This window comes from Aureococcus anophagefferens, assembly GCF_000186865.1.
Source record: "Aureococcus anophagefferens unplaced genomic scaffold AURANscaffold_2, whole genome shotgun sequence".
Classification (NCBI taxonomy): Eukaryota; class Pelagophyceae; order Pelagomonadales; family Pelagomonadaceae; genus Aureococcus; species Aureococcus anophagefferens.
The window spans coordinates 376,706-402,683 of NW_008705562.1; the positions used below are offsets into that span (position 1 = coordinate 376,706).

Sequence of the window (25,978 nt, forward strand, 5' to 3'; positions counted from 1 at the left end):
GCCGGGCCGGCCCGGGGCCTGCGAGAGCGCCGCGCCGCCGTGCGTCGCGCGCGTCGACTGGGAGCGCGCGCCGACGTGGTCCTACGACGGCTACGGCCACGAGGAGACCGAGGCCCTCGACGGCGCCCTGCGCGCGCTCCGGCGCGCCCACGTCGCCGCGCTCCAAGCCGCCCACCCGGGCGAGTTCGCGGCCCTCGCGGCGGAGAACGCCGCGGACCTCCGCCTCTTCGCGCGGCTCAAGGCCCTCATACCGACGACTTAATTCATCATGCCCGCGCGCTCGACGCCGAGCATGTCGCGGACCGAGTCGAACTCGAGCTTCTTCTTGAACCAGAACCCCTCGCCGAGGTTCTGCTTCATGATCGCGGCCTGGAACCGGAGGAGCGCGAAGAGGAGGATGGGCAGCCGCTCCGCGATCTTGACCCAGTCCTCGAAGTAGATCTCGCCCTTGCCGGAACTAAAAGTCTCGAAGAGCGTGTCCACGTGGACCTGCTGGTAGGGCAGCGGGTTGTTCGCCAGGAGGCCCTTCGTGAGCAGGTCGTAGTCCGTCTTCTCGAGGTAGCACGACTCGCGGCCCGTCACGGACTTGAACAGCCAGCGGAGCATGCCGATCATGTCGAACATGGACAGCGTCGCGACGGCGCAGACGTACTCGCCGAAGGTGAGGTGGGACCCCGTGTGCGACTCGATCTCGATGAGCTCCAACAGCCACTTCAAATAGAGGGGCATGGGCTCCTTGGGCTCGCCGAGCGACTCGAGCCAGTCCTTCGTCTCGACGTGGTCGCTGTTGCCGTAGTTGAGCTTGTCGAAGACGTTGCGCAAAGCGCAGACGGACGAGATGGGCAGCGCGTGGATGGCGATCATGTCCTTGAGCCGCTCCTCGCCGTGGTACCACTTCTCGCGCTTCAGCAGCCCGAGCGCCAGCACGTTGAGCACGACCTTCTTGTGGAACTTCTTCCGGTGGATCACGAGGTGGTGCTTGCCGATCTTGTCGCCGCAGGACCCGATCGTCGGCGAGATCAACTCCCAGTCGAGCTTCTTGTAGGACGCCTCCTCCTTCTCGTTCCGCGCGAAGTTGATCATGTCGATGGGCGGCGCGGACTCGCCGCGGAAGATGCCCGCGTCGCCGTGGATCTCGACGTTGAGCTTCTCGTGGCCGCGGATCACCGTGCCGGCGACGTAGGCGCCGAAGATGCGCGACTCGTTCGCGGCCTTGTTCTTGTGGTTCGGCGGCGCGCGGCGGACGCGGAACTGCGTGAGCACGCGCGGGCCACTGCCCATGCAGTACCAGACGTAGATGCGGCTCTTGTTCGTCGACAGGTCCTTCTTGATGCGCTCGAACACAGGCTGCTTGATGGACTTGTTGTAGTCCTGCTTCTCGTTCTGCGACGCGAGCTCCTGGCGGCCGACGGTGATCATGATGTCGACGACGCCGCGCGGCTTGATGGACCGCGACTGCAGGTTCAGCACGGAGTTCTCGACCTGCTCGCTCTCCTCCTCGCGCTGCTGGCCGGACTTGCCGTCTTTCAGTAAATCGTAGAGGCGCACGTGCGGCGGGTCCTTGCGGATCTCCGGCAGGTCGTAGCCCCGGCGCACGAGGTCCGCCTCGGACGCGCCCATGGACGCGTTCCAGGCGCGCTTCGCCGTCTCCTTGACGGCCGTGATCGTCTTCTTCACGGCCTTCAACGCCCAGACGCGGCCGTGGTAGAGCGCGCGCTTCGCCAGCGCCTTGGCCTCCGCGGCCTTCTCCGACATCGCGAAATCCAAACGCGCGTTCCGCAGCTCCGCCTCCCGCTTCGCCACGCGGTGGCTCCGCTCCCGCGCCAGCACTCTTCGCTCGCGCCAGACCTTCTGGATCTTGATCGCGCCGCGCATGCGGCCCTGCGCGAAGCACTTCTCCACCACCCTATCGTTCTTCCGCCGGAGCAGCTCGACCTTGTGCTGGAGCGCGTCCTCGTCGGCGCGCTGCTTGAGCTTGCGCTGGATCTCGCGGTACTGGATGCGCGCCTTGCGCCGGCCCCAGACGTGGCAGATGATGAAGCACGCGCGGTTGAACGCGCGGTGCCTCGCCAAGGTCGCGCGCCGCGCGGACCGCAGCCGGAAGCGGCTCTGGATCTGCGTCGCGTAGCGGTGCTCCTTGCGGTCGCGCCAGTACTTGACGGCCCGCCAGCGCCGCACGCGGTTCCGGATGGCCTGCTGGATGACCCGCAGCGCCTTCGCGCGGTCCAGCAGGAGCTGCGCGGCCTCGGCCTCGAGCTCCTTGGCGCGCTTCGCGCGCGCGGCGATGAGGAAGTCGACGGTCTTCGGGTCGCCGAAGCGCTCGAAGGCCTTCATGATCCACGTGATGCGCTTCTTCGCGGCCTTGACGACGTTCCGCGCCAGGTGCGCGCGCAGCGCGCCCTGGATCTTGCACGCGTGCTTGTTGCGGTGCTGGACGACGATGCGCACGAAGCGCCGCGCGCGCTTCTGGATGATCTGGGCCGACTCGCGCCGCAGGCGCTTGCGGGTCTCGAAGGGCGACTCCTCGCGCGCTTTCATGAACAACGCGGTCATCATCGCGGACTCGCGCCGCTTCCGCTCCTCGGCCTCGCGCTCGAGCTGCTCCTGGTCCTTGCGGAGCTTGTCCGCCTCCCAGCGCTGGCGCCGCAGCGCCTCCTCGATCTTGGCTTCCAAGGCCAGCTTCGCCGCGCGCGCGATCGCCTCCCTCCGCTTCCGCTCGAGCGCGTTCCCGCCGAGGCGCCGCCGCCCGAGGTTCTGGATCGCCAGCGCCGCGAAGTACTTCGTCTCGCGCCAGCAGCGCGCGAGCGTCTTGCGGACCCAGCGCGCGAGGAACGTCGCGTTGACCTCGAGCCAGAGGTCGTAGTCGCGGTACGCGTCGAACGTGAAGAACGCGAGCGCGAGCGTGAGCCGCCGGAACGAGGGGAAGATGGGCCGCAGGCCCTTTTTGCGCCGCTTCAACAGCTGCGCGGCGTCGATGGCGAGGTCGTCGAGGAGCGCGCGCGCGTCCCGGTAGGCCCGGTCCGCCGCGGCGGTCCTTTTCTCCTGCGCGAGGCGCCGCCCCCGGAGCACGGCCTTGCGGTCCCGGATGCAGCGCTGGATGACGAGCGCGGAGCACGCCATGGCCTTCTCGTAGAGCCGCGCGGCGCGGAAGACGACGTAGTAGCGGCCCGCGGCCTTGTACCGGTGCCGCGTCTCGATGACCGTCGCGGCCCTGTAGGCCTCGCGGCAGCGCATCTGCTGGGCGACGAACTTGCGCACGGCCGGCGCCACGGGCACGACGCCGCAGCGCCGCCCGTCGAACTCCTTCTTCCCGAAGGGCAGCGCGCGCGTCGCGCGGCCGAGCTCGCGGTCTCCCAGACCGCGGCCCCGCGCGGCGCCGCTGAGGTCCAACACCTCGAGGTGGTGCGCCAGGCCGACGCGTCGTACGCAAGCCGACGACACGAGGTCGCAGGTCGCGAGGTGGAGCGCTTTGAGCTTCGGGCAGCCCGCCAAGATCGCGTCGACGGCGACGTCGTCGACGTACTCGCACTTGTTGACCTTCAACGTTTCTAATAATGTGCAGCCCGCGGCGATGGCGAGCAGGCCGCTCCGCCCGACCTCGCTCCGGCTCAGGTCCAGCGTCGTCGCCCTGGGGCAGTTCCGGCCGATGGCCTCGGCCGTCTTCGACGTGATCGGGTGCCGGTCGCCGCCGCAGCCCGCGGCCCGGAGCCGCTCCAGGAAGACGCAGGACGTCGCCACGGCCACCAGCCCCAGGTCCGTCACGCGCGCGCAGGAGTCGACGCCCAGGCGCGCCAGGTTTTTGCAGAACTTGGCGACCGTCGCGATGGCCGCGTCGTCGACGCGCGGCGCGCCGTCGACGTCCAATTTCGCGATCGTCGCGCCGCAGGTCCGGCACAGGCTCCGGATGCCCCGCTCGGAGTAGCGGGGCACGCGGCAGCGCGCCGACGTGTCCACGGAGCCCGTGAGCGCCGCCTCCAAGATCAGCTCCTTGAGCGCCAGCCGCGTCCGCTTCGGCTCGGGCTCGCCCTCGCGCCGCTTCACGATGCGCTCGTGCGCGGGCCCCGCGTAGTGGTCCACCTCGACCTTGGGGCCCTTGACCCAGGTCGCGATGCCCCGGTCGCTGATGAGCGGCGTGTCCACGGCCCGCAGGCGGTCGAGCTGGAGGCACGGCGCGAGCGCGCCGCAGAACGCGTCGTCGAGGAGCGGGCAGAAGCTCACGTCGAGGTCCCTCAACGTGTCCGCGACGGCCCGTAGGAAGGGCCGCAGGCCCAGGGCGCTGATCTGGGGGCAGAGACTCAAATCCAGCACCTCGAGGGGCGCGTGGCCGTGCACGCTGTCCTCCGCGGCCTTGGCGAAGGCCTGGAGCGCGTTGTCGTCGACGGCGTCCTTGAGGCCCGTGAGCCGCAGCTCGCGGAGCCGCCGGCAGCCGCCCGCGAAGCCGCCCAGCAGCGTGGACCCGGAGATGACGTGGGGCAGCCCGCCGATGTCGAGCCGCCGCATCTCGAGCGTTCCCACGTCGCGCCGCAGCCCCAAGAGCCCCAGCGAGTCGATCTGGCGGCAGCCCCTCAGATTGAGCTCGTGGAGCCCGCCGCCGCCCTCGGCCATGAGCAGCAGCAGCGCGTCGTTGCTGAAGCCCAGCGTCTCCCGCAGGTCCAGCACCTTGATGACCTGGCGGAGCTTGATCTGCCGCGAGATCTCCACGAGGCCCTTGTCCGTCATCTTCGGGCACTGGCGCATGTAGAGCTCCTCGAGCAGCTTGATGCCCGCGAGGAAGCTGTGGATGCCCGCGTCGCCGACGTTCGTGTGGCTCAGGTTCAGCACGCGCAGGTACTTTGTGTGCCGCCGCAGGTGCTCCATCGCCTTGTCCTCGACGCCCGCGCAGTGGGACAGGTCGAGGTGCGTGCAGCGGTCCAGGTGCTGGAGCTTCTCGACGCCGTGGTGGCTGAGCAGGGGGTTCCCCCGCAGGTTGAGGTAGTTGACCGTCGGGTTCGTCGCCGCCAAAATCGCGAGGTCGCCGTCGCGGACGTTGGACTCCTCGAGGTGCACGTGGCTCTGCTGCTTGGGCCTCATTCTCGCCCAGTCGTGCCAGAAGGTCTCCACGGGGTGCCAGACGTCCTCGACCTCCTTGTAGGCGAAGCCGCGCCGGAGCTCGGCCGGGGACCCGAACGGCTCCGGCGGCGCGCGCTCGCCCGGCGTCGCCGTGCGGCTGCAGGTCGACTGGCCGCTGCCGGGCTTCGACGAGTCGGCGCCGAAGGCGCTGGCCTCGCCGCCGGGCGACGCGTGGCTCGTCACCTCCGTCGAGTCGCCCGCGCCCTCGAGGCCCGACGCGTCCAAAAGGACCGGCGGCCGTTTCTTGGCCTTCGGGTCCTTGTAGGGCGTGCCGACGAGGGGCCGGTCGTAGCGCTTGGGCCTGGGCGCCGCTTCCTCGCGCGGGAAGATGCTGTCCGGGTCGAGCCGCTTCCGCGCGGGCATCTCCGTGACGAAGGCGAGCACATCCTGGTTGTCGAACTGCTCGAGGCGGCTAAAGTCGATGGGCTCCGGCGAGTCGGGCCGCGTGCGCAGCTTGCTCGTCGACCCGGGCCGCGACTTGGGCCGCTTGGGGGACCCCGGCGTCCCCGGCTGCGAGGCCATGGGCAGCCCCGTTTGGCTGTGCCCAGACGCCGACGGCCGCTAGCGGTAAACTTGACGGCAAGGGGCAGCAAGTTACAATTCCATCGTCGGCAGCCCGGGCGCCACTCAATCGGACGACGAACAAGGCCGCCGGGATCCTCGCCGCCGTTCCCGCCATGTCGTCCAAGCCCGTGGACAAGGTTCGCGAGTCGATGACGAAGTACGCGCGCCGCGGCGTCCCGGGGACAGCGCTGTCGGCCCCGCCGCCGGTCACGCGCGCGCGCGCAGGGGAACACGCTCAAGGCGGACCCGGCGGAGCGCATCAACTTTACCTGGTACCTGACGCTCATCTTCATCGCCATCGTCGGTTCGCCGGCGTCCCGGGCTTTCCCGCGGCCGGCGCCCGCCGCGCGCGACCGCCCCGCGGTCGTCCCGAGCGACGCCGGTCCATCCGAGCCGCGCCGTCGCGCGCTCCGCCCCCGCGCGCATGCGCCGACGTCGCGCCGCGCAGGTCTTCATCATCTCCATCGCCGCCGCGGTGAAGCTCGACATCGAGGACAAGGCGCGCGCGCCGCGTCCCGCCGCCGCGGCGCCCGCGTACCAACGACGCGCCGCGCCGCAGGACCCGCACCGAGGCGCGGCCTTCGCCGCCGTCTGGTCCATGCTGCTCCTCGTCTGCCTGGCCTTCGGGGGCACGCTCATCCTCCGCAAGTACCGGACGAACCTCTCGTTCGGCTTCTTCCTCGGCGTCGCGGGCATGATGTCCCAGATGATGTTCATGTGCGTGTCGTCCGTTTCGCGCGACGCGTCATGTCGTCTTTTTTCTTTAGGAACTTCGCGATCTTCGCGGGCCTCGTCGACGCGGGCGAGGGCGACGACTCCGCGAACGAGGCCATGGCGGCCTTCTCCTTCTTCCTCTGGATCATCCTCACGGTGCTGACGGCCGTCCTCGTCTACGACCGGGCCCACGTCCTCGACGAGCCCGGCCCGGCGGCCGCGGCGCCCAAGGGCGAGCTCGAGCCCGCGGCGGAGGCCCCGGGCGAGCCCGCGGCGGGCATGGCGTGATTCAGGCGAAGCTGCCCGCCCCCCCCACGACAAAGGCCCCCTCTTTAAGCTTCCAGAAGAATCGGGGGCTCGGTCGCCCTTGGACTATCTTTGGATTGTTGTGTTCGAACGACCGATGAATGACCCCCGGCCGTCGCATCATTTGTCCGTTACGGTCAGGGAAGTACTGCAACAATAACATATCAGCGACGGAAATCTTGTTCCCGCTCACACCGGCATTGCTCATCTATATTCTATTTTGCAGTGTGTCGCGGTGCGTGCGTCCGAGCAGCAACATAAAACTTTCAATGAGTGGTTTAAAGCGAGCGTAGCGAGCAACCTCAATTAAACGAGTGGCCGATAGCTCGCGAAGCGAGCTTGCCGGCCGTAGGCCGGCTTGTTTTGCTCGTACAATGCAGCCCCCCGGGCGCCCGTTCTCGGCGCCCGGCGCGCGCTTCGCGCGCGTGGCGCCCGCTTTTAGATGAGGGCAACTCGATCCATGGCCGTCGTGCCGTGGATCGCCGCCGTCCTGGCGTGGGCGGCAACGGCGGCCGCCGGCGGCGGCGGCGCGGTCGGGGCAGCCTCCGGCCTCTCGGACGTGCACGTGACCATGTTCAGCGACCGCGCGCTCGAGGCGGCGGCCGTGCTCGAGTCCGTCTGCCGCCACGCCGCGGCGCCGGAACGGCTCGTCTTCCACGTCGTCGTGAGCGCGCGCGGCGGCGGCTCCGGCTTCGAGGCCGCCGCGCGCGGCGGCGGCTGCGCGCGCGCGCGGCTGCGCGTGCACACGCTCGGCGACCTCACGCAGGAGCTGCGCGACGCCGGCGTCGTCGTGACCTGGGAGATGGCACCCGTGGCGCGCACGAACCTGACGGTCCGCGCGGCGGCCTGGGACGCGAGCGACAAGCACAAGACGGGCTTCAACCACCTGCGCTTCTACGCGCCCTACCTGTCGCCCTTCCGCGACCTCGACGCGCTCATCTTCCTCGACGACGACACGATCGTCCAGGGCGACATCGCGGACCTCCACGGCTTCGACCTCGGCGGCAAAGCCATCGGCGCGGGGTGCCTGAACTGGGTCTGGAACGCGTGCGAGCGCATGGAGTCGTCGCTGTCCCTGACCTACGCCGACGTGCCCTACTTCGGCGTGGGCACGCTCACGGGCCGGAGCGTCGCGGACGCGACGTGCGGCGCGGACGGCGAGACGGAGTGCGTGCCGGAGGGCTTCTTCGAGTCGCTGTCGCGCGCGTCGCGCGAGCTCGGCGGCGGCGGCGACGTCGCGGGCGCCTTCCGGACGTCCCGGGCCTGGAACTTCGGGGTGAACAAGTTCGACCTGGCGGCCTGGCGCACGCGGGGGCTCACGGAGAAGTACGTCGGGTGGATGGCCGCGAACGCGCGCGAGGGCTGGTTCCCCGAGACGTCGCTGGGCTACGGCCTCGGCGTCGCGTTCCTCGCCTGGGCCGGCGACGTCGCCTGCGTCGACGACGCGCTGCCCATCAGCCACGGCCTGGGCTTCGTGCCCTACGACGACTTCGCCGTGGACCTGGCGAAGCGCGGCGACCGGCCGGACCCGAAAGCGTCGCTCGCGCGCGCGTACGCGGTCCACTGGAACGGCGACCGCAAGCCCTGGGACCCGGACCGCAGCATCCGCGGCTACGAGGCCGCCTACCACGCCCACGCGGCGCCGGAGCTATCGCGGCGCTTCGAGGGCTCCCGGCGGCTCGCGGGGCCCGGCGCGGCGCGGCTCCGGCCCTTTGTGGTGTTGAGCGCGCCGCGGTCGGGCACGGAGTGGTTCATGGACGTGCTCGACCGCCACCCGGCGGTCTGCGCGACCGGTGTTTTGCGGCGTCCAATGCCTCGATCGTAGTTCTCCCGTTCCCCGCCGACGCCGCGAGCGATTTTTTGGTGGGAAACTCATCGTCGCGCTTCGTAGGCGAGGCGAACAACCCGGGCCGCGGCTTCCCCCGGGAGGCGCTGCTGCCGGGCGTCTACGACCAGGACGACCGCTGGGCCCGGAGCTGCATGCCGAAATCCGCGTGCCGCTGGAGCACGCTGAGCAAGTGGCTCCACGGCCACCTGGCGCGGCCCGACGATGCGCTCTGCGCCGGCGCCGGCGCCGCGGACCACCCGGTCTACGGCAGCCACGGCGGCGTCGTCTGCGCCTTCGCGGAACGGGCGAGCCTTTTGGCCGCGTCGCGGAACAACGGCACGGCCGCGTCCGTCGAGGAGGCCATGGCCGCGGCCTTCGAGCTCTTCGCGTCGCACCTCCTGGGCCAGCCGGCGCCGGAGGCGCTCGCGTCCGTACCCGGCGAGCTGGCCCTGCCCTGCGCGTGCGCGGCCGGCGCGGAGACCGTCGGCGTCAAGCTCATGGAGGGCTGGCTCGGCGACCGGAGCGACCCGGGCCTCCGCGCGGCCTGGGCCGACATGCCCTGGGCGTCGAACTACGACGCGCCGGGCGCGCCCCTCGCCTACGGCGTGTCGAAGGTGCTCCGGGACGGCGGCGCGCGCGTGCTCGTCCTCGACCGCGAGGATCTGGTCGCGTCGTACGTGTCGATGCGCGTCGCGCGCGAGGGCCGGAGCTTCCACTGCCGCGGCGAGGCGGGCTGCTCGTCGGCGAACGTGACCGTCGACGTCGCGGACCTCGTGCGCGAGGTGCGGCACCGCGTCGCGTCCGTCGCGGACCGCGACGCGTGGGTGGCGAGCCTCGGGTTGGAGGCGACGCGGCTCACCTACGAGGCCTGCGTCGCGGACCCGGAGGCGTGCTACGCGACGGCGCTGGAGTTTCTCGACGTGGAATCGTCGCAGGACATCGTCGCGCGGCTGTTGGCGGAGTCGCCCATGGAGCGGTCGTCGCGGACCGTGGCCGAGCAGGTCGCGAACGCGCCCGAGGTCGTCGCCGCGCTGCGGGCCGCGGGGCTCCGGCGCTACCTCGGGACCCTCGTGGACGACACGCCCCTCAAGGGGCGGCGGCGACGGCCGCTCGCGCAGCGCTGGGGGTCGCTGCTGCGGGAACTCGCGCGGCGCGCCCGCAACGGGCTCCGGAGGCTCGTCCGGTCCATCCGGCGGCGCTTCTTCGCCGCGGCGGGCGACGGCAAGGTCCACGTCGCGCTCTTCAGCGACCGGCCGCGGCCCGCGGCGGCGACGCTCGCGTCGGTCTGCGCGTCCGGCGACCCGGTGAAGCTCGTGTTCCACGTCGTCTTCCCGTCGACGGACGCCGCGCTCGAGGTCCGCGGCGCGCTCGGCGGCGTCTGCGACGGCGCGACCTTCGCGTTCCGGAGTCTGGCGGAGGCGACGCGCACCGTCGCCGAGCGTTTCGACGGGCCGCCGGCCTGGGAGTCCTTCGACGTCGACGAGCCTGAAGGCGACTACGCGCTCGACCGCCACCCGAAGCACGCGTCGCCCTACAACCACCTGCGCTTCTACGCGCCGGCGCTCGCCGAGTACGACGACGTCGCGGAGCTCGTCCTGCTCGACGACGACGTCGTCGTGCGCGACGGCGCGCGCGCGCGGCCCGCGGGCGCGCCGCTCGCCGCGGGCTGCGTCAACTGGGTCCCGGCGACGGGCGGCCTCGCCGTCGACCTCGAGCAGGGCGTCCTGGACGTGCCCCACCTCGGCTACGCGGTCGCCGACGGGGTGCCCGCGAGGCTCCTCGCGCGGCTCCGGAAAGCGGCCGAGGCCGTCGGCGCGCGCTGGGCGGGCGACCCGGAGCGCGAGCTGCGGACCTGGAAGGCCTGGAACTTTGGGTACAGCGTCGTGGACGTCGCGGCCTGGCGGCGGCGCGACGTGACCGGAAGCTACCTGCGGTGGGTCGCCGCGTCGCGCGCGGAGGACCTCTTCCCGGCCGGGTCGCTCGCGCACGGCCTCGGGCTCGCCTACCTCGCGCTCGGCGACGACGTGTCCTGCCTCGAGGCGAGCGGGGCCCTCGTGCTCCAGGGGCTCGGCTACCTCGACCGCGCGGACGTCAACGACACGCTGCTCGCGTCCGCGGCGGCGCTCCACTTCAACGGCGACGTCAAGCCCTGGACAGGGCAGGACAAGAGAGCGAAATTCCCAACTTCAAAGGCTCCTTTCTCGGCCGTTTTCCACTTGTTTCGGCTGATTTTTGGACGAGCGATCATCTCTCGGAACGGTCTCGAAGCGTGGATGCTTTTTCCGTAACGCGCGCGCGCGGAACACTCACGTTGAAGCGACGTTGAATCACCCTTGTCCTGCCCAGGCCCTGGACGGCCGCGTCGCCGTTCCGCGACGTCTACGCCGAGACCGAGGCGCTGGGGGCCGTGGCGGAACTCGACGCGCCGGCGCCCGAGGAGCGGCGCCTGTCGTCGTTCGAGGCCTACACGCTCGCGCCGACGGCGGCGCCGACGGTCGCGCCGTCGGAGTCGACGATCTCCTTCGCGTACAGCGTGACGGTCCAGTCCGTGTCCAACTACACGAGCGCCCAGGCCTACTGCGACGGCTACACGGACCTCGGCGTCAAGGCGCTCGACGAGGCCGTCATCGCCGACTACGTCGACGAGGTCGCCGAGAAGCTCCACGGGAACCACACGGGCGCGCTGCACGTCACGGGCTCCTGCGAGCCCGACCTCAACGCGACGAACATCACCGCGACGTACACCATCGAGTTCCACATCCACGCGTCCTTCGTGGACCACTCCGACGGCCACTCGACGGAGATGATCCGGATCATGCTCGGGCCTGGGCCGAATTCAAATCTTCAACTTGACGAGAGCAATCGATTCGTCCAAAAGTCAGCCGAATCGACTTCAAAATGAGCGTAAGCGACAGTTCCGACGCAACTTCTTCCGCTCTGCTTCGAGAGCAATCGATTCGTCCAAAAGTCAGCCGAATCGACTTCAAAATGAGCGTAAGCGACAGTTCCGATGCAACTTCTTCCGCTCTGCTTCGAGAGCAATCGATTCGTCCAAAAGTCAGCCGAATCGACTTGGATGTGACCGAGCTAGAGAGGTCCCTCGCGCCTTCAGCCTTCGCCCCGCGGCGTGCTCATCCTCCCGTGTTCGCATCGGAGGCCCTGTGTGGTAGTGGCCGCCGCGGGCGCGGGGGCGAGGAGGTGCGGGAGGCCTCGCCGCCTTCGGCGCGACCGAGCCCCTGAAGTTTGGTCCCCTGAACCAGTGGTTGAATTCGGCACAGGCTCGCGCTGCACCTCATCGCCAAGGTCAAGGCGGGCGACTGGACCACGGACCGGCTCAACTACTCGACGGACCGGCGGCTCGCGGCGGGGCGACGGCTCGCGGACTCGCAGACGGCGTACATCGAGGAGCAGGACGTCGTCGACGGTGTGCAAATCAAATCTTCAACTCGACTTCAATGTGAGCGTCTTCGAATGTTTCGACGCAAGCTCATCCGTCCGCGCTTCGAGAACTCGCTGAGAGCAATCGATTCATCCAAAAATCAGCCGAATCGACTTCGATTTGACCGAGCTACTTTGTAGAGAAAGTTTGGTCGGGACGTCCCAAACCAGTGGTCGATTTCCACACAGGTCGTCGACGTCGGCGCGTCCGCGACGCAGACGCTGGCGCCGTCGGCCGCGCCGACGGAGACGCGGCCGTCCCCGGCGCCGACGATGGGGCCGACGACGGACATGCCGACCACGGACACGCCGACTGGCTTGCCGTCGTTTTTGCCGACGCCTACGCCCACAACTCCTCCGTCCGCGGTGCCGACGGAACTGCCTTCGAACTTGCCTACGAACGCGCCATCAGAGCTGCCCACGAGCAGGCCGACGAGTCTAGTCCGAGAGTCCGCAAAAGTGTCTTCGCGTCGAAGTTCTACAGGAGATCCCGAGCAGCGGCGATGCCCTACTGTTGCTGCGGCGGCACGACGTCGACCAGGGCTTCAACGGCCACCTGCGTCCGCTTTTTGATTCGCAGACTTCGTACTTCGGACTTCAAACTGGCTCGTACGTCGTCCGAGCGACTTCGCGGTTCGTTTTTGGACGAGCATGGGCGCCGGCCCGCGCGCTTCCGGCCGGCAATCCAACGCGTCCTCGCGTCTGGCGCGCCGGCCAGCGCGGGTCTACGCGAAGCTGCGACGCCGACGCTTGCTACTGTCGGTGGTCCCGGCGACCCGGCGATTCATCGAGTCTACACAGCGGCTGTTCCGGACAAGCCCATGACCACGAGCGAGCACCGATCACTCACAGCCCTTGTGCGTCCTCTGTGGGCTTGCTCCGAGGGAATCAGCGCTTGCGACTCGAAACAGACGCCGGAATCGACCGTCGGAGGGCGGATCGCCCGACGAGAATGAAATCGCGTGCCCGACAACTCGAAGCTCGCCGCGGACGAGGCGCTCGACGGACATCGACGGGGATCGCCGGAGGGTCGACGCGACGCCGATGGACCGCCACTTCGCGCTCCGAGAGCGCTCCGCCGGCGCGACGCGAGATCAGAAGTTCAACAAGCTGATGTTTGCCCCGGCCTCTGAACATCAGCAGCGATTGCGAAGCGAGTCATTGACGCAACAGTCTTGAGTGAGGTACGCGACCCCACCGCTCCTCTCAAGCCCTCGCCACCCCGGGGGGTTGACGCACCGTCGATGGGACCCCCCTGGCGCCCCCTCCTGCCCAAGGGTGCACCTCAAAACACCCCACAAGAGCCCAGCGCCCTATCTAGGTTTCGCCAAACGATGACGGCGCACGTGCAGTTCCCGCGCGGGCCGACGGGAATGAACCGCTTCTCGCCCGCCGCGCCCCCGAAGGCGCCCCAGGACGCCGGAGGCGGCAATGAGTGCGCTTCTCTGGGCGGATCGTCCGACGCCGGCGCGCTCGGCGTCTTCGCGTTGCTGCTCTGGGCCATCTCGGCCTTTATGGTGACGACGCGCGCGACAAAGCCCGCGGCGAAGGCCTCGCCCGCGGCGACGACGCCGGCGAAGGGATCCGCGGCCAAGATGCCCGCCGCGCTCGCGCGGGCGACCTACGGCGGCGCGTCGACACCGGCCGGCGGCGCGGCCGCGGCCTCCGCGACGCCGACGAAGCCCGTGTCGACGAAGGGGCGCGCGGCGACCAAGGCGCCCGCGGCCACGAAGGAGTCCGTGGAGCGCGAGGCGGCGGCGTTCGCCCTCGAGCGCGCGCGGCTGTCGGCGAGCTGCGCCGCGGGGCCGACGCGGGGCGCGGCCGCGGCCAAGGCCAAGGCGGCGGCCAAGGCGGCGAGGGCGAAGAAGGCGGCCAAGGCGGCCAAGGCCAAGGCCAAGGCCAAGGCGGCCAAGAAGGCGAAGAAGGCGGCCGAGGGGTCGCTCTTCGCGTCCACGTCGCGGACGCTCGCGTCGCTCTTCGCGTCCGCGTCGGCCTCCTTCCTCGGCCAGATCCTGGCGTCGATGTACGTCCGCATCGTGCTCGCGTCGACCATCGCGCTCGAGGCCATCATCTTCGCGCTCCAGGCCGTCATCTTCGCGTTCAAGGCCTTGATCGTATTCCCCTTCGGCTTCGTCGCCCTCGTGCTCTGGCACGCGGCCGTCGGCTTCTACTTGCCCGTCGTCGTCTTCGGCCTCCTCTCTCTCCTCCGCTACTACTACGACCTCTGCGCGGCGCTGACGACAGCGGCGGGCTACCCCTTCCTCCTGGGCCTCGCGGCCGCGCGTCCGCGCGTCGGCCTCCTCTTCGGCGTCTTCTTCTACATGCCCACCATCGTCTCCGGCTTCTCCACGTGGTGGTGGACCTACTACGAGTGCTCGGCGAGGGCGACGACGACGGCGAGCTACCGCTTCCTCCTGGGCCTCTCAGCCGCGCGTCCGCGCGTCGGCCTCGTCTTCGGCCTCCTCGTCTACTTCCCGGTCATCGTCGCGCGCCTCGCGGGGCCGCCCATGGCGCCCTCGACGATGGACATCATCAACCGCTTCATCAAGGAGTACGAGGACATGGAGTGGGAGCTTTCAGGCAACAAGCCCCGGAAGAACAAATCAAAGCAGGCGCCCAAGAAAAACAAGAACAACGCGTCGAAGCCCAAGAGCAAGAAGCCGAAGAGCAAGAAGAAGACGAGCGAGAAGGCCGGCAGCGGCAACGACGGCGGCGGCGGCGACGACGACGACGACGACAGCGACGACGACGGCGCCGGCGGCAAGGGCGGCGACGCTCCGAGCCCCGGCCGCGGCGGAGGCGCGCCGCGCGTGACGACCAAGGCGCAGCTCGACGTCGCGCTGAATGCGGCGCTCAAGGCGAAGGCGGACGCGAAGGGCGTGGAGCTCCCGCCGGCGTGGCTCCAGGGAGCAGCCGCGGCTCCCAACGACGTCGACCGCGACCCGCTCGCTTCGTCTTCGACATCCAGTGACGCCGTCAAAACTTCGCTCACGAAGCTCTGGGACTCTAGCGTGCCCATCACCATCCGCCAGAAGTTCCTGCTTCTGCTTCTCCTCAACGACGCCACGCTCTACGGCAGCTCGGTCGCGCGCGGCCCGGCGTCCGGCTCTCCGCGCGCGCGTTCGCGTGAACCCGCTCGCCCCACAGGCACATGCTGAACCTGAACGCGACGTGGGCCAGCGACTACGACTTCTGGATGGGCGAGCTGACCCTGAAGCAGATGGTCAAGGCCACGTTCAAGCTCCTTGAGAACCTCGGCCTCGAGCCCGACTTCAAGAACGGCGGGCCGCTCAAGGGCCTCGCGACGATCATTGTCAAGGTCGGCGGCGAGACTTACGAGTTCCAGCCGCGCGTGCCCGCGTCTCGTTTGGTGTTTTTATGGGCGCGCGCGCGCGTCGCTCGAGAGTACCGTCCGGTCTTCGACTTCTCCGCGGGCTCCGCGGACCTCTTGCCCTACGACCGCTGCCTCGCCGCGGCGCTCTCGACGGTCATGGAGACCCTCGCCGTCGTCGAGGCCTTCGGCGCGCCCTACGACGGCTTCGCGAAGGGCCGCGACCCCTTCATCGCCGCGGCCGTCGACGTCGCGCCTCGGCTTGGGCGAGTCCATGGGCTCGGCGGCCTCGGCGGCGTCGCCTGGCGCGGCGACGCGGGCGAGGGCTTCGTGGGCGGCGCCGCCGAGCTCGCGGACGTCTGCGAGGAGGCCTACGTCGCCTTCGCGGAGCACGAGCTCCCGTCGAGGACGCCGTCGCGCCTCGGCTTGGGCGAGTCCATGGGCTCGGCGGCCTCGGCGGCGTCGCCTGGCGCGGCGACGCGGGCGAGGGCTTCGTGGGCGGCGCCGCCGAGCTCGCGGACGTCTGCGAGGAGGCCTACGTCGCCTTCGCGGAGCACGAGCTCCCGTCGAGGACGCCGTCGCGCCTCGGCTTGGGCGAGTCCATGGGCTCGGCGGCCCCTACGACGTCGCCTGGCGCGGCGACGCGGGCGAGGGCTTCGTGGGAGGTGCCCCGGAGCTCGCGGACGTCTGCGAGGACGCCTGCGTCGCCTTCGCGGCGCACGCGCTCCCGTCGAGGACGCCGTCGCGCCTCGGCTTGGGCGAGTCCATGGGCTCGGCGGCCTCGGCGACGTCGCCTGGCGCGGCGACGCGGGCGAGGGCTTCGTGGGAGGTGCCCCGGAGCTCGCGGACGTCTGCGAGGACGCCTGCGTCGCCTTCGCGGCGCACGCGCTCCCGTCGAGGACGCCGTCGCGCCTCGGCTTGGGCGAGTCCATGGGCTCGGCGGCCCCTACGACGTCGCCTGGCGCGGCGACGCGGGCGAGGGCTTCGTGGGAGGTGCCCCGGAGCTCGCGGACGTCTGCGAGGACGCCTGCGTCGCCTTCGCGGCGCACGCGCTCCCGTCGAGGACGCCGTCGCGCCTCGGCTTGGGCGAGTCCATGGGCTCGGCGGCCTCGGCGACGTCGCCTGGCGCGGCGACGCGGGCGAGGGCTTCGTGGGCGGCGCCGCCGAGCTCGCGGACGTCTGCGAGGAGGCCTACGTCGCCTTCGCGGAGCACGAGCTCCCGTCGAGGACGCCGTCGCGCCTCGGCTTGGGCGAGTCCATGGGCTCGGCGGCCCCTACGACGTCGCCTGGCGCGGCGACGCGGGCGAGGGCTTCGTGGGCGGCGCCCCCGAGCTCGCGGACGTCTGCGAGGAGGCCTACGTCGCCTTCGCGGAGCACGAGCTCCCGTCGAGGACGCCGTCGCGCCTCGGCTTGGGCGAGTCCATGGGCTCGGCGGCCCCTACGACGTCGCCTGGCGCGGCGACGCGGGCGAGGGCTTCGTGGGCGGCGCCGCCGAGCTCGCGGACGTCTGCGAGGAGGCCTACGTCGCCTTCGCGGAGCACGAGCTCCCGTCGAGGACGCCGTCGCGCCTCGGCTTGGGCGAGTCCATGGGCTCGGCGGCCCCTACGACGTCGCCTGGCGCGGCGACGCGGGCGAGGGCTTCGTGGGCGGCGCCGCCGAGCTCGCGGACGTCTGCGAGGAGGCCTACGTCGCCTTCGCGGAGCACGAGCTCCCGTCGAGGACGCCGTCGCGCCTCGGCTTGGGCGAGTCCATGGGCTCGGCGGCCCCTACGACGTCGCCTGGCGCGGCGACGCGGGCGAGGGCTTCGTGGGCGGCGCCGCCGAGCTCGCGGACGTCTGCGAGGAGGCCTACGTCGCCTTCGCGGAGCACGAGCTCCCGTCGAGGACGCCGTCGCGCCTCGGCTTGGGCGAGTCCATGGGCTCGGCGGCCTCGGCGGCGTCGCCTGGCGCGGCCCAACACGGGCCCGGGAGCGACGTGGGCGAGGGGTTCGATCGCTTTGCCACCCGGCCCGGCTCCTTGATCACGCGCGCGTCCCGTCGCAGGTCGTACCAGCCGAGTTTCAACTCAGTCGACGGTCGTGCCAACCTCGCGCGCGTCTTCGACACGGACTGCCTGACGGCGCGACTCCACGACGACGACGAGATCTGCTTCGAGTTCCACGACGAGGTAGAGCGCGACGGGCTCGCCGTCGGTGCTTTGCGCGATGTTCTAGATCGCGCGACGAAGATGGAGTCGAACATGATCGCGTCCGCGGCCGATTTAAAGTGCTGGCGACTGAACACCAAGATGTGCAACCGGGCCGTGCACAAGGTCGAAAATGGATGGACGTTGTCTTATCCTCGCATCAAGGGCAGCCGACTAAAACAGCTGGAGCGCGATCTCGAATTTCACACGAAGGTTTGGTTCCGGTGTCTCGCCTAGGGTTCCGCAACACTTCGACCCTCGTCTCGCGCTATTTGAGAGTGGGGTCGAGCGTCTGAGGCGTGGACATGACGATGGGACCCGCCGTGACCTAAGCGCCGACGCAGGTGCCATCTCGCGAGGGCGGCCGCTTCGGATTCCGCGGCTACAAGTCCATGATGATGGAGATCATCGTGATTACCAAGCTTGCGGACGAGCTCGTGAGGTCTGACTCTCCTTTGCGCCTCGTGCGGGCTCCGGACAACGACGAGGTCGTGGATTTCGTCTTAGTGGCCAAGGGCGACTACGACGAGGCGGCTCTCGAGGGCCGCGTGCCGAACCTGGCGTACGGCGGCTTGGGCCTCCCGGGCCAGATGAAGACGATTCGAGGGCTTTCCGCTGATGCTTACCTAGTGCGTGTGAGCGAGGCGTCGTTGCGGCACTACGGGAAGGTCGTCTATATCAACTACGACTTCGAGCGGGGGGAGTTCCTCGTCGTCGAGCGCGGCGACGAGCTTGCGGACCGGGTCGAGGACGGCCGCAAGCAACAGCGCATGGGCATCAAGAACAACTACCGGGGCAACAAGAACGACCCGTCAAGGGCGGCGTCGCGGCGCCTTTCGCTTGACTGTCGGCATCCGGAGGGCGCGGCGCTGTGGGAGGAGCACGGCGTCTCGCTCGGCGGCCTCGTCACGAAGCTCGAGGAGTTCTTCGAGAACGACGAGCACAAGGCGACCTACGAGGACATGTTCAGCACGCCCGAGATCGAGGAGCTCACGCTCCTCCAGCGTCTCCTGGGCTCGGACGCGACGGTCCGCCTCACGCCGCTCCCGCAGCAGCTGGTGGACGCGTTCATCGACGTCGCCGGCCGCTCGCTCGAGCTGCAGGCGAAGGCGACGGGCAAGATTAGCATCAACCGGTTCATCTTCGCCATGAACGCGTTCTACGACAAGGACTGCTTCGACTTCTGGTTGCTGACAGTCCGCGATGAGGAGAGTACGATCCGCGGCTTCTTCTTGCTGCCGACGTTCGTGCTCTATCGACACCGCTTCTTCCCCGGGCAGCTCAAGCGAATGGAATTCCAGAACAGAGCGACGAAGGAGCCCGTGGAGATCGAGCAGATGCAGGCCATTCGGGTCTTCTCCATGGTCGGCGGCATCCAGCTCCCGGGCCTCGAGCCCGTCGGCGAGAGGGACGTGTCCACTGAGATGTGGGCCTTCATGAAGGACGCGTCCAAGTACTACACCGAGCTCGACGCCGCCGGCGCCCTGTCGCAGGCCAAGGCGCGCAAGCTACTCTCCATCGTCAAGCGCGAGCCGCCGGAACTGGCCGACGTCCGCGTCGTCCGCCTCGCCAATGTCCCCCTCACCCTCCGTATGTTTCACGACGCGGGCATGTTCAAGCTCTACAAGAAGTACGTCTGCGGCGAGGCGTCGCTCGCCTACAACGGCCAGGATTTCTTCTTGGGCGACGCGTGGGTCGTGTCGGTCGTGCCGAACAGTGGCACGTATCCAACCCGGAGTGATGTTCCGCGATGGATGAAGAAAAGAAAGAAGATTCGCGTCGAACATCTCGAATATATATTCGAGCCGCCGATGAAATATTTCCTGAAACCCGGTTTTCAGAATTTGAGCTACGCGAAGGTGACGGACTTTCGCTCGGGCTACACGATGGTCCCCGAGAAGGCGCTGGCGCTCGCGAAAGCATTCGCAGCGGGCGGCGCCGACGCAGCCATCGACGAGATGTATGCCTTAAAGGGCCCGTGCGCTGCGCTGAAAAACATCTTGAAGCACCAGGGTCGCGCGTTCCGCCCGCGTCCCGACATCCTCGCCGAGGAGCCGAAGAAGCGGAAGAAGCAGACCGTGCCTGCGAAGGAGCGCCCGAAGCGAGCGCGCTCGGCGCCCGAGGGGTATGACCCGTCGGCCAAGGGCCAGCCGCAGTCCCTCTCGGACCCAAGCACGAACCGCAGGGCCAAACGCTGATTGTCGTGACGCGCCGACGACCGTGCCGCTGCGACGCTCCTGTGAGGCCATGCCTTCCAATGTTTAGCAGCGCGGCCCGGCGTGCCGCTGGGCGAACCTGGGCCACAGCTTGCGACGAACCCGGGCCACCAGCTTGCGCGCGCGCGCGACGCCCCGATCCTCGCGCGTCCTCGAGAACCACTTTGTGAGCGCGTGGTCAGGCAGCAAGATGCCTTCGGCCGCGTGCTCCACTCATTCCATATGCCCAGTAAGCGGTGCGCCTCTAGCGTCGCACAGACGACGCTGACACTGGTCCGGAGCCCTAGAGAGGAGTGTCGCGGGAGCGGGCGGCTCTCTTTGGCCGTCCCCAGGGTCGCCGGGCGGCTCTCCGTGGCCATCCCAGGGCCGCCGGGCAGCTTTCTGTGGCCGGCCCGGGGTCGCCAGGCGGCTCTCCGTGGCCGGCCCGGGGTCGCTCGTGAACCCGCCGTCGTTGCCTTCGAGCGGCGTCGTCGTTCACGCGGAAGACGTGCTGCTTCTTCCCGCACGCCGACGCGGCGACGGTGGTGGCGGACGCAGCTGCCTCGGGATCTTCTCTTTCTGTCTGTCGTCTAATAACACAATCCCCTCCCCCGTTGAAGCTCCCGCAATCACCACCTCCGAATTCGCAGGCACTCCGTCGTCGACTCCGAGCTACGTGCCCACGTCGGTGCCCACGAGCGAGCCAAGTGCACCGCCATCCTCGCAGCCGTCGTCCGCTCCTTCGCCACTGCCGAGCACGAGCATTCCCAGCGCCGCGCCTTCATCCCTTCCCGCGCCCGCTCCGTCGGCTCGTCCATCGGCGCTGCCCACAACGGCCGTGCCGACGACGTCGTATCCGACGAGCTCCGCTCCGTCCTCGGAGCCCACAGAAGTGCCGGTGCCCGAGCCGTCGTTGCTCCCGACGCTGAACCCGAGTCCCGAACCATCGTTTGCTCCTTCGGGTGGCCCGTCTTACACGCCTACGGCATCTCCCTCGCTTGCGCCATCGGCAGCGCCGAGCTCGACGCCGTCGATGGCTCCGAGTGCAACCCCGTCGGCCTCTCCGACGCCGCTGCCGATCACGCCACCGTCTGCCCTGCCCACGTCGAGTCCATCGCCTGCGCCATCGGCAGCGCCGAGCTCGACGCCGTCGATGACACCGTCGGCGATCCCGTCGGCCTCTCCGACGCCGCTGCCGATCACGCCACCGTCTGCCCTGCCCACGTCGAGTCCATCGCTGACGCCATCGGCTGCGCCGAGTCGGACGCCGACGGGGCTGCCGTCTCCGAGTCCCTCAGCGAGCCCCTCGTCGGTGCCATCGGCGGCTCCGTCGCTCGAGCCAACCACAAGCGTGCCCTCGGCAGAGCCAAGTCCGTTGCCGAGCTCATATCCCACAACGAGCGCGCCGTCGTCGCCGCCGTCGCCGATGCCCTCCCCCGAGCCGACGACTGCTGGGCCCACGACGACGACGCGGGCGCCGACAGAGACACCCTCGCTCATGCCGTCTCCAAGTCCGTCGTTGCCGCCGTCTGCGGCTCCGTCGTCGCCTCCGAGCGCGGCGCCGAGCGCGGCGCCAAGTACACCACCGTCGCCGTCGCCCTCGACGATTCCCACGTCGATGCCGACGTCGGAGCCAACAACGCGGCCGTCCCCGGCACCGACGTCCACCCCGACGTCTTCGCCCACGTCTTCGCCCACAACGCGACCAACCGGAGTGCCTACGGCGACGCCCACGTCCCTGCCGACAACTCCGCCGAGCTCTCGACCCACAAGCGTACCCACCCCCCCCCCCGGCACGAGCGTCCCGACGTCCCTGCCGACGACTTCGCCAACCAGCGAGCCCTCCCGCGTGCCTACCAGCGTTCCAACATCGCTCCCGACTCAGATGCCGAGTCCGCTGCCATCAACAGCCATGCCGAGTCCACTCACGCCGTATCCCACGGGCACTCCCACGGCAGCCCCGACGGGGGTTCCGACGACGCCTCCGTCGCCGATTCCGACTGTGCCGCCGACGCCGACGCCCTCCACCGCGTCGCCATCGACGGCGCGTCCGTCGCCGGCGCCTTCGACTGTTCCCGAGCCGGTGCCGACGACGCCGCCGTCCCCGCTCCCCACGGTCCCGCCTACGCCAACTCCCTCGACCGCGGCGCCAAGCGTCGTGCCCGGAAGCCCGTCCAAATCACCTATCATCGCGCCGACCGCAGATCCCCCGGGGATTCCATCTGTCCCGCCAACGCTCGCTCCGACGAGAGCACGCACGGATTTGAAGGTGACGGCGCAGCTCACGTTCGACTCTCTGCCGCCGGGCGACCAGGAGGCGTTTTTGGCCGCCGTCGCCGAGGCCATCGCGGCCTCGAGCTGTGTGGAAATCAAATATTCAACCCGACTTCAATGTGAGCGTATGAGACCGTTTCGACGCGAGGTCTTCGGCTGCTCTTCGAGAAGTCGATGAGAGCAATCGATTCGTCCAAAAATCAGCCGAATCGACTTCGATTTGACTGAGCTAGAGAATTTTGAAGCTTGGCCCCGACAGGCCTCGAGCGATTCGCTCAGCGGCGAGGATCCCGTCGGCTACCGTCTGACGGGCGTGCCCACGGCGTCGCTCACGACCCCGAGCGCGACGCCCGCGCCCGTCGTCGCAACGACGCCCGCGCCCGTCGTCGCCACGACGCCCGCGCCCGTCGCCAGCGGGACGGTCGCGACGCCCGCGCCGACGCCGACGCCGACGACGTCTCCGACGCCCAAGCCGACGACGCCGAGCCCGACGCCCAAGCCAACTCCGTGTCCCACTGTTACTCCCGGATCACCGTCGAAGATGCCCGTCGTCCCGCCGACGGCCGCGCCGAGCACCGAGGCTCCGACGACGGACCAGCCGACGTCCTCGTCGCCGTCAGCGTCCTGCATCCGCGACGATTTTTGAGAGATTTTGACCGGGAAAACGATGAAAACTCGTTACCGACGCATGTGGTAGGTCACCGTCCCTGGTGCCGACGTCGCCCACGAGCGTGCCCACGTCCGTGCCGACGTCGACGCCGTCCATCTCGCCGACGGCCACGGCCGCACCGGTGTCGCGCCGGCGGCTCCTCTTCGAGTACCCCCGCGACGGCTCCTCGGAGGCGTCCCGCCGGCGGCTCCTCTTCGACGGCGAAGTTTATTTCGACGACGAGCAGCGACTCGACGAGCAGCGCCTCGACGAGCAGCGACTCGACGAGCAGCGACTCGACGAGCAGCGACTCGACGAGCAGCGCCTCGAAGAACCACGACGCCACTGGCGCCGCGGCGGCTTCCTCTACCGCAGCCTGCTCCCCGCGCGGCGGCGGCTCGACGAGTCGGCCGAGGAGTGCGACGCGGCGAGCAACGCGACCGCGGGAACCAGGGCGGAAAAGGGCGATTCAAGTTCGCTTCAACATGAATTCCGCGCACGATCGTTCCAGAGAAAGGATCCACGCTTCGAGAGCGCTCCGAGAGATAATCGCCGAGCCGAAACGAGTGGAAAACGGCCGAGAGAGGATGTTTCTATCGATCGAGTTTCCTCGTGGGCCGACGCGACCAAGCCCGCGCCGCATCGTCGTCGCGCCGCCCAGCTCGTCGTCGCGCCGCCCAGCTCGTCGTCGCATCGCGCCCAAGCTCGTCGTCGCGCGCGCCTCGCTGAACGCTCGTCGCCTTTGAAGTTGGGAATGTCGCACCCTTTTCCTACCTAGGCAAACAACAACACAAATACTTCGGCGGACGACATCTCCTACGTCGTCGAGGTCGACTACCAGCTCTCGAACGCGAGCGGCGCGGACTACGAGGAGAAGGTCGGCGACGAGATCGCGGACGCGAGCGACGACGGCAGCCTGAGCGAGAACTACGCCGCGGCGAGCAACTCGTCCTGCGGCCTGAACGTGTCCGCCATCGGCACGGCGGCGGAGGCGGTGCTGCCGCCCACCTTCGCGCCGACGACCGCGGAGCCGTCCGCGGTGCCGACGCCGACGCCGACGACGTCGTTCGCGCCGACGCCGTCGCCGTCGACGCCGAACCCGTCCGCGATGCCGTCGCCGTCGCCGTCGCCGCTCCCGACGGCCTTCAACGGCACCATCCTCGCGAACCCGCTCAACGCGGCGAGCGGCGGCGGCTCCGGCGGCGGCGGGTCGAACGCGCTCTACATCGTCGCGGCGATCGCGATGCTCGGCGGCCTCGCCGTCGCGGTCTGAGTGGACATCGAAGCTTCAAGTTGACTTCAATGTGAGAGTTCAGATCTTCTGCCACGCTTCGAGAACCCGACGAGAGCGATCGATTCGTCCAAAAATCACTTCGGTTTGACCGAGCTAGAGGTTTCTGAGGTTCACTGGTTGATTTCCTCGCAGGTCGCGGTCCTCGCCTACAAGCTCTGCTACCAGCGCGAGGAGCTGCTCAAGCTGCTCCCGACCCTGCCGAAGAAGAAGCCGACGGGCCGCTACGCGGCGACGCTCGCCGTGAAGGAGCCCCGGCCCGAGACGCCGCCGACGCCGAAGGTGCTGCCCATGGACACCGCGCCGCCGGAGCCCGCGCGCGAGCGGCCGCCGAGCCAGGAGCGCGACATGGCCATCAAGGAGGAGCGCGTCCAGCCCAAGGCCCCGCCGCCGAAGCGGCCCACGGTGCGGTCCACCGTCGCCAAGGTACACCGCGGCGTCCGAGCGATTTTGTTTTTGTCCCGGGATCGAGAGTCATCACTCCGAGCGGTTTTTTTACGTCTTCGATCGCGCCCGGTCCCGGTCAAACATAAGAGGAAGAGAAACACACCCGGTCCCGGTCAAACATAAGAGGAAGAGAAACACACCCGGTCCCGGTCAAACATAAGAGGAAGAGAAACACACCCGGTCCCGGTCAAACATAACAACACATCGTCACCCGTAGGTCGCCGTCGTCGACGCGGCCGACGAGAGGAAGGAGACCATCGCGCTCGCGCACTACCTCCCCTGGTTCCAGTTCGAGCCGGAATCAAAAACCGCGGGCTACCACTGGACGCTCAACAAGAACAGCTACGACTTCGACGCGCCCGGCGACGGCGTCGCGTCGCACTACACGCCCCTCATCGGCCCCTACGACTCGACGGACGCGAACGTTATCCGCTACCACCTGCGGCTCATGAAAGCCGCGGGCGTGTCCGGCGTCATCGTCCGCTACTTCGGCGTCCAGGGCGACTTCTACTACGAGCACAACCTCGCGGCCTGCGACTCCGTCGTCTACGCCTGCGAACAGCTCGACATGCTCTTCACGGTCTGCTACGACGACCGCGTCGCCAAGTCGGACACGACGGAGCCCGACCTGAACCTGGTCGTCCGCGACCTGGCGTACGTGCGCGACCGCTACGCGACGCGGTCCAACTTCCTGCGCATGGGCGGCCGGCCCCTGCTCCTGGTGCTGGGTCCGAGCTACGTCACCTCCAAGAAGTCCTGGGCCGACGCCGTCGGCGCCGCGTTCTACGGCGCGGGCGCGCCGCCGATTCTCGCGGCGATGCACGGCGGCGATCTGGACGACGGCCAGTATTTGTGGCTCCCCGAGCGCGCGGCGATGACGCCCGTCTGCCCCCAGATCGCCCTCGAGGCCCACCTCGAGGACGGCTACGAGGACCCGTCGACGCCTGTGTGGGAAACAACCAGTGGAATGGCCCTGTCCACCAAAACTTCAAACCTCTCTATCTCGGTCAAATCGAAGTCGTTTCGGCTGATTTTGGGATGGATCGTTTTCTCTCGGCGAGTTCAGATAGTAGAGAAACGATGTCAAAACCGTGCGAATACATGCATATTGAAGTCGTGTTGAATATTTTTGTTTCCTGCCCAGGTCGACGCTCATGGGCGTCGCGTTCCCGCGGTACCGCGACTACTACGAGGAGGGCGGCGACGGCGAGTCGCGCGGCCGCGTCGACGACGACGGCAACCGCACGTTGGAAGCCTGCGTCGCCGCGGCGAAGCGCGCGGCGCCGCCGTTCCTTCAATTACTCACCTGGAACAACTTCCAGGAGGGCACGGTGCTCGAGCCGACGCGCGAGCGCGGCTTCGAGGATTTAGTGGTGCTGCGCCAGTCGCTCGACGGCGACGTCGTCGACGAGGGGAAGTTGGAACAAGACATGGAGAAGATCTACCTGACCTACGTCGACGAGGCGAAGATCCCGGGGAGCCCGACGCTGAAATCGATGCTCAACGACTTCGGGCTCCGGGCCAAGACGCCCGCGGCCGTGGGGCGGTCCACCGCGCTCGACCCGCAGGACGTCTTCAAGTCGACGGCGTCGCCGCGCGTGTCCCCCGGCGACGTCGCGCCGCCCATCAAGGAAATCACGCCGCGGTC

General features: G+C 69.0%; 2 protein-coding genes across 2 annotated transcripts; both read right to left on the reverse strand.

Moving 5' to 3' along the window:
• Window positions 1-3,447: 3,447 nt before the first annotated feature.
• Window positions 3,448-3,912, reverse strand: AURANDRAFT_5316 (hypothetical protein; the record flags this gene model as incomplete). Its single annotated transcript, XM_009034608.1, has 1 exon — window positions 3,448-3,912. A coding segment is annotated over one exon (465 nt), but the record flags the coding sequence as incomplete, so codon positions are not given.
• A 16,429-nt stretch (window positions 3,913-20,341) lies between these two features.
• AURANDRAFT_19622 (hypothetical protein) lies at window positions 20,342-22,573 on the reverse strand (the record flags this gene model as incomplete). Its single annotated transcript, XM_009035242.1, has 4 exons — window positions 20,342-20,640; window positions 21,253-21,345; window positions 21,595-21,805; window positions 22,364-22,573. The coding sequence occupies 4 exons, from the start codon at window positions 22,571-22,573 to the stop codon at window positions 20,342-20,344; spliced, it is 813 nt and encodes a 270-aa protein (XP_009033490.1).
• Between the last annotated feature and the right edge of the window lie 3,405 nt (window positions 22,574-25,978).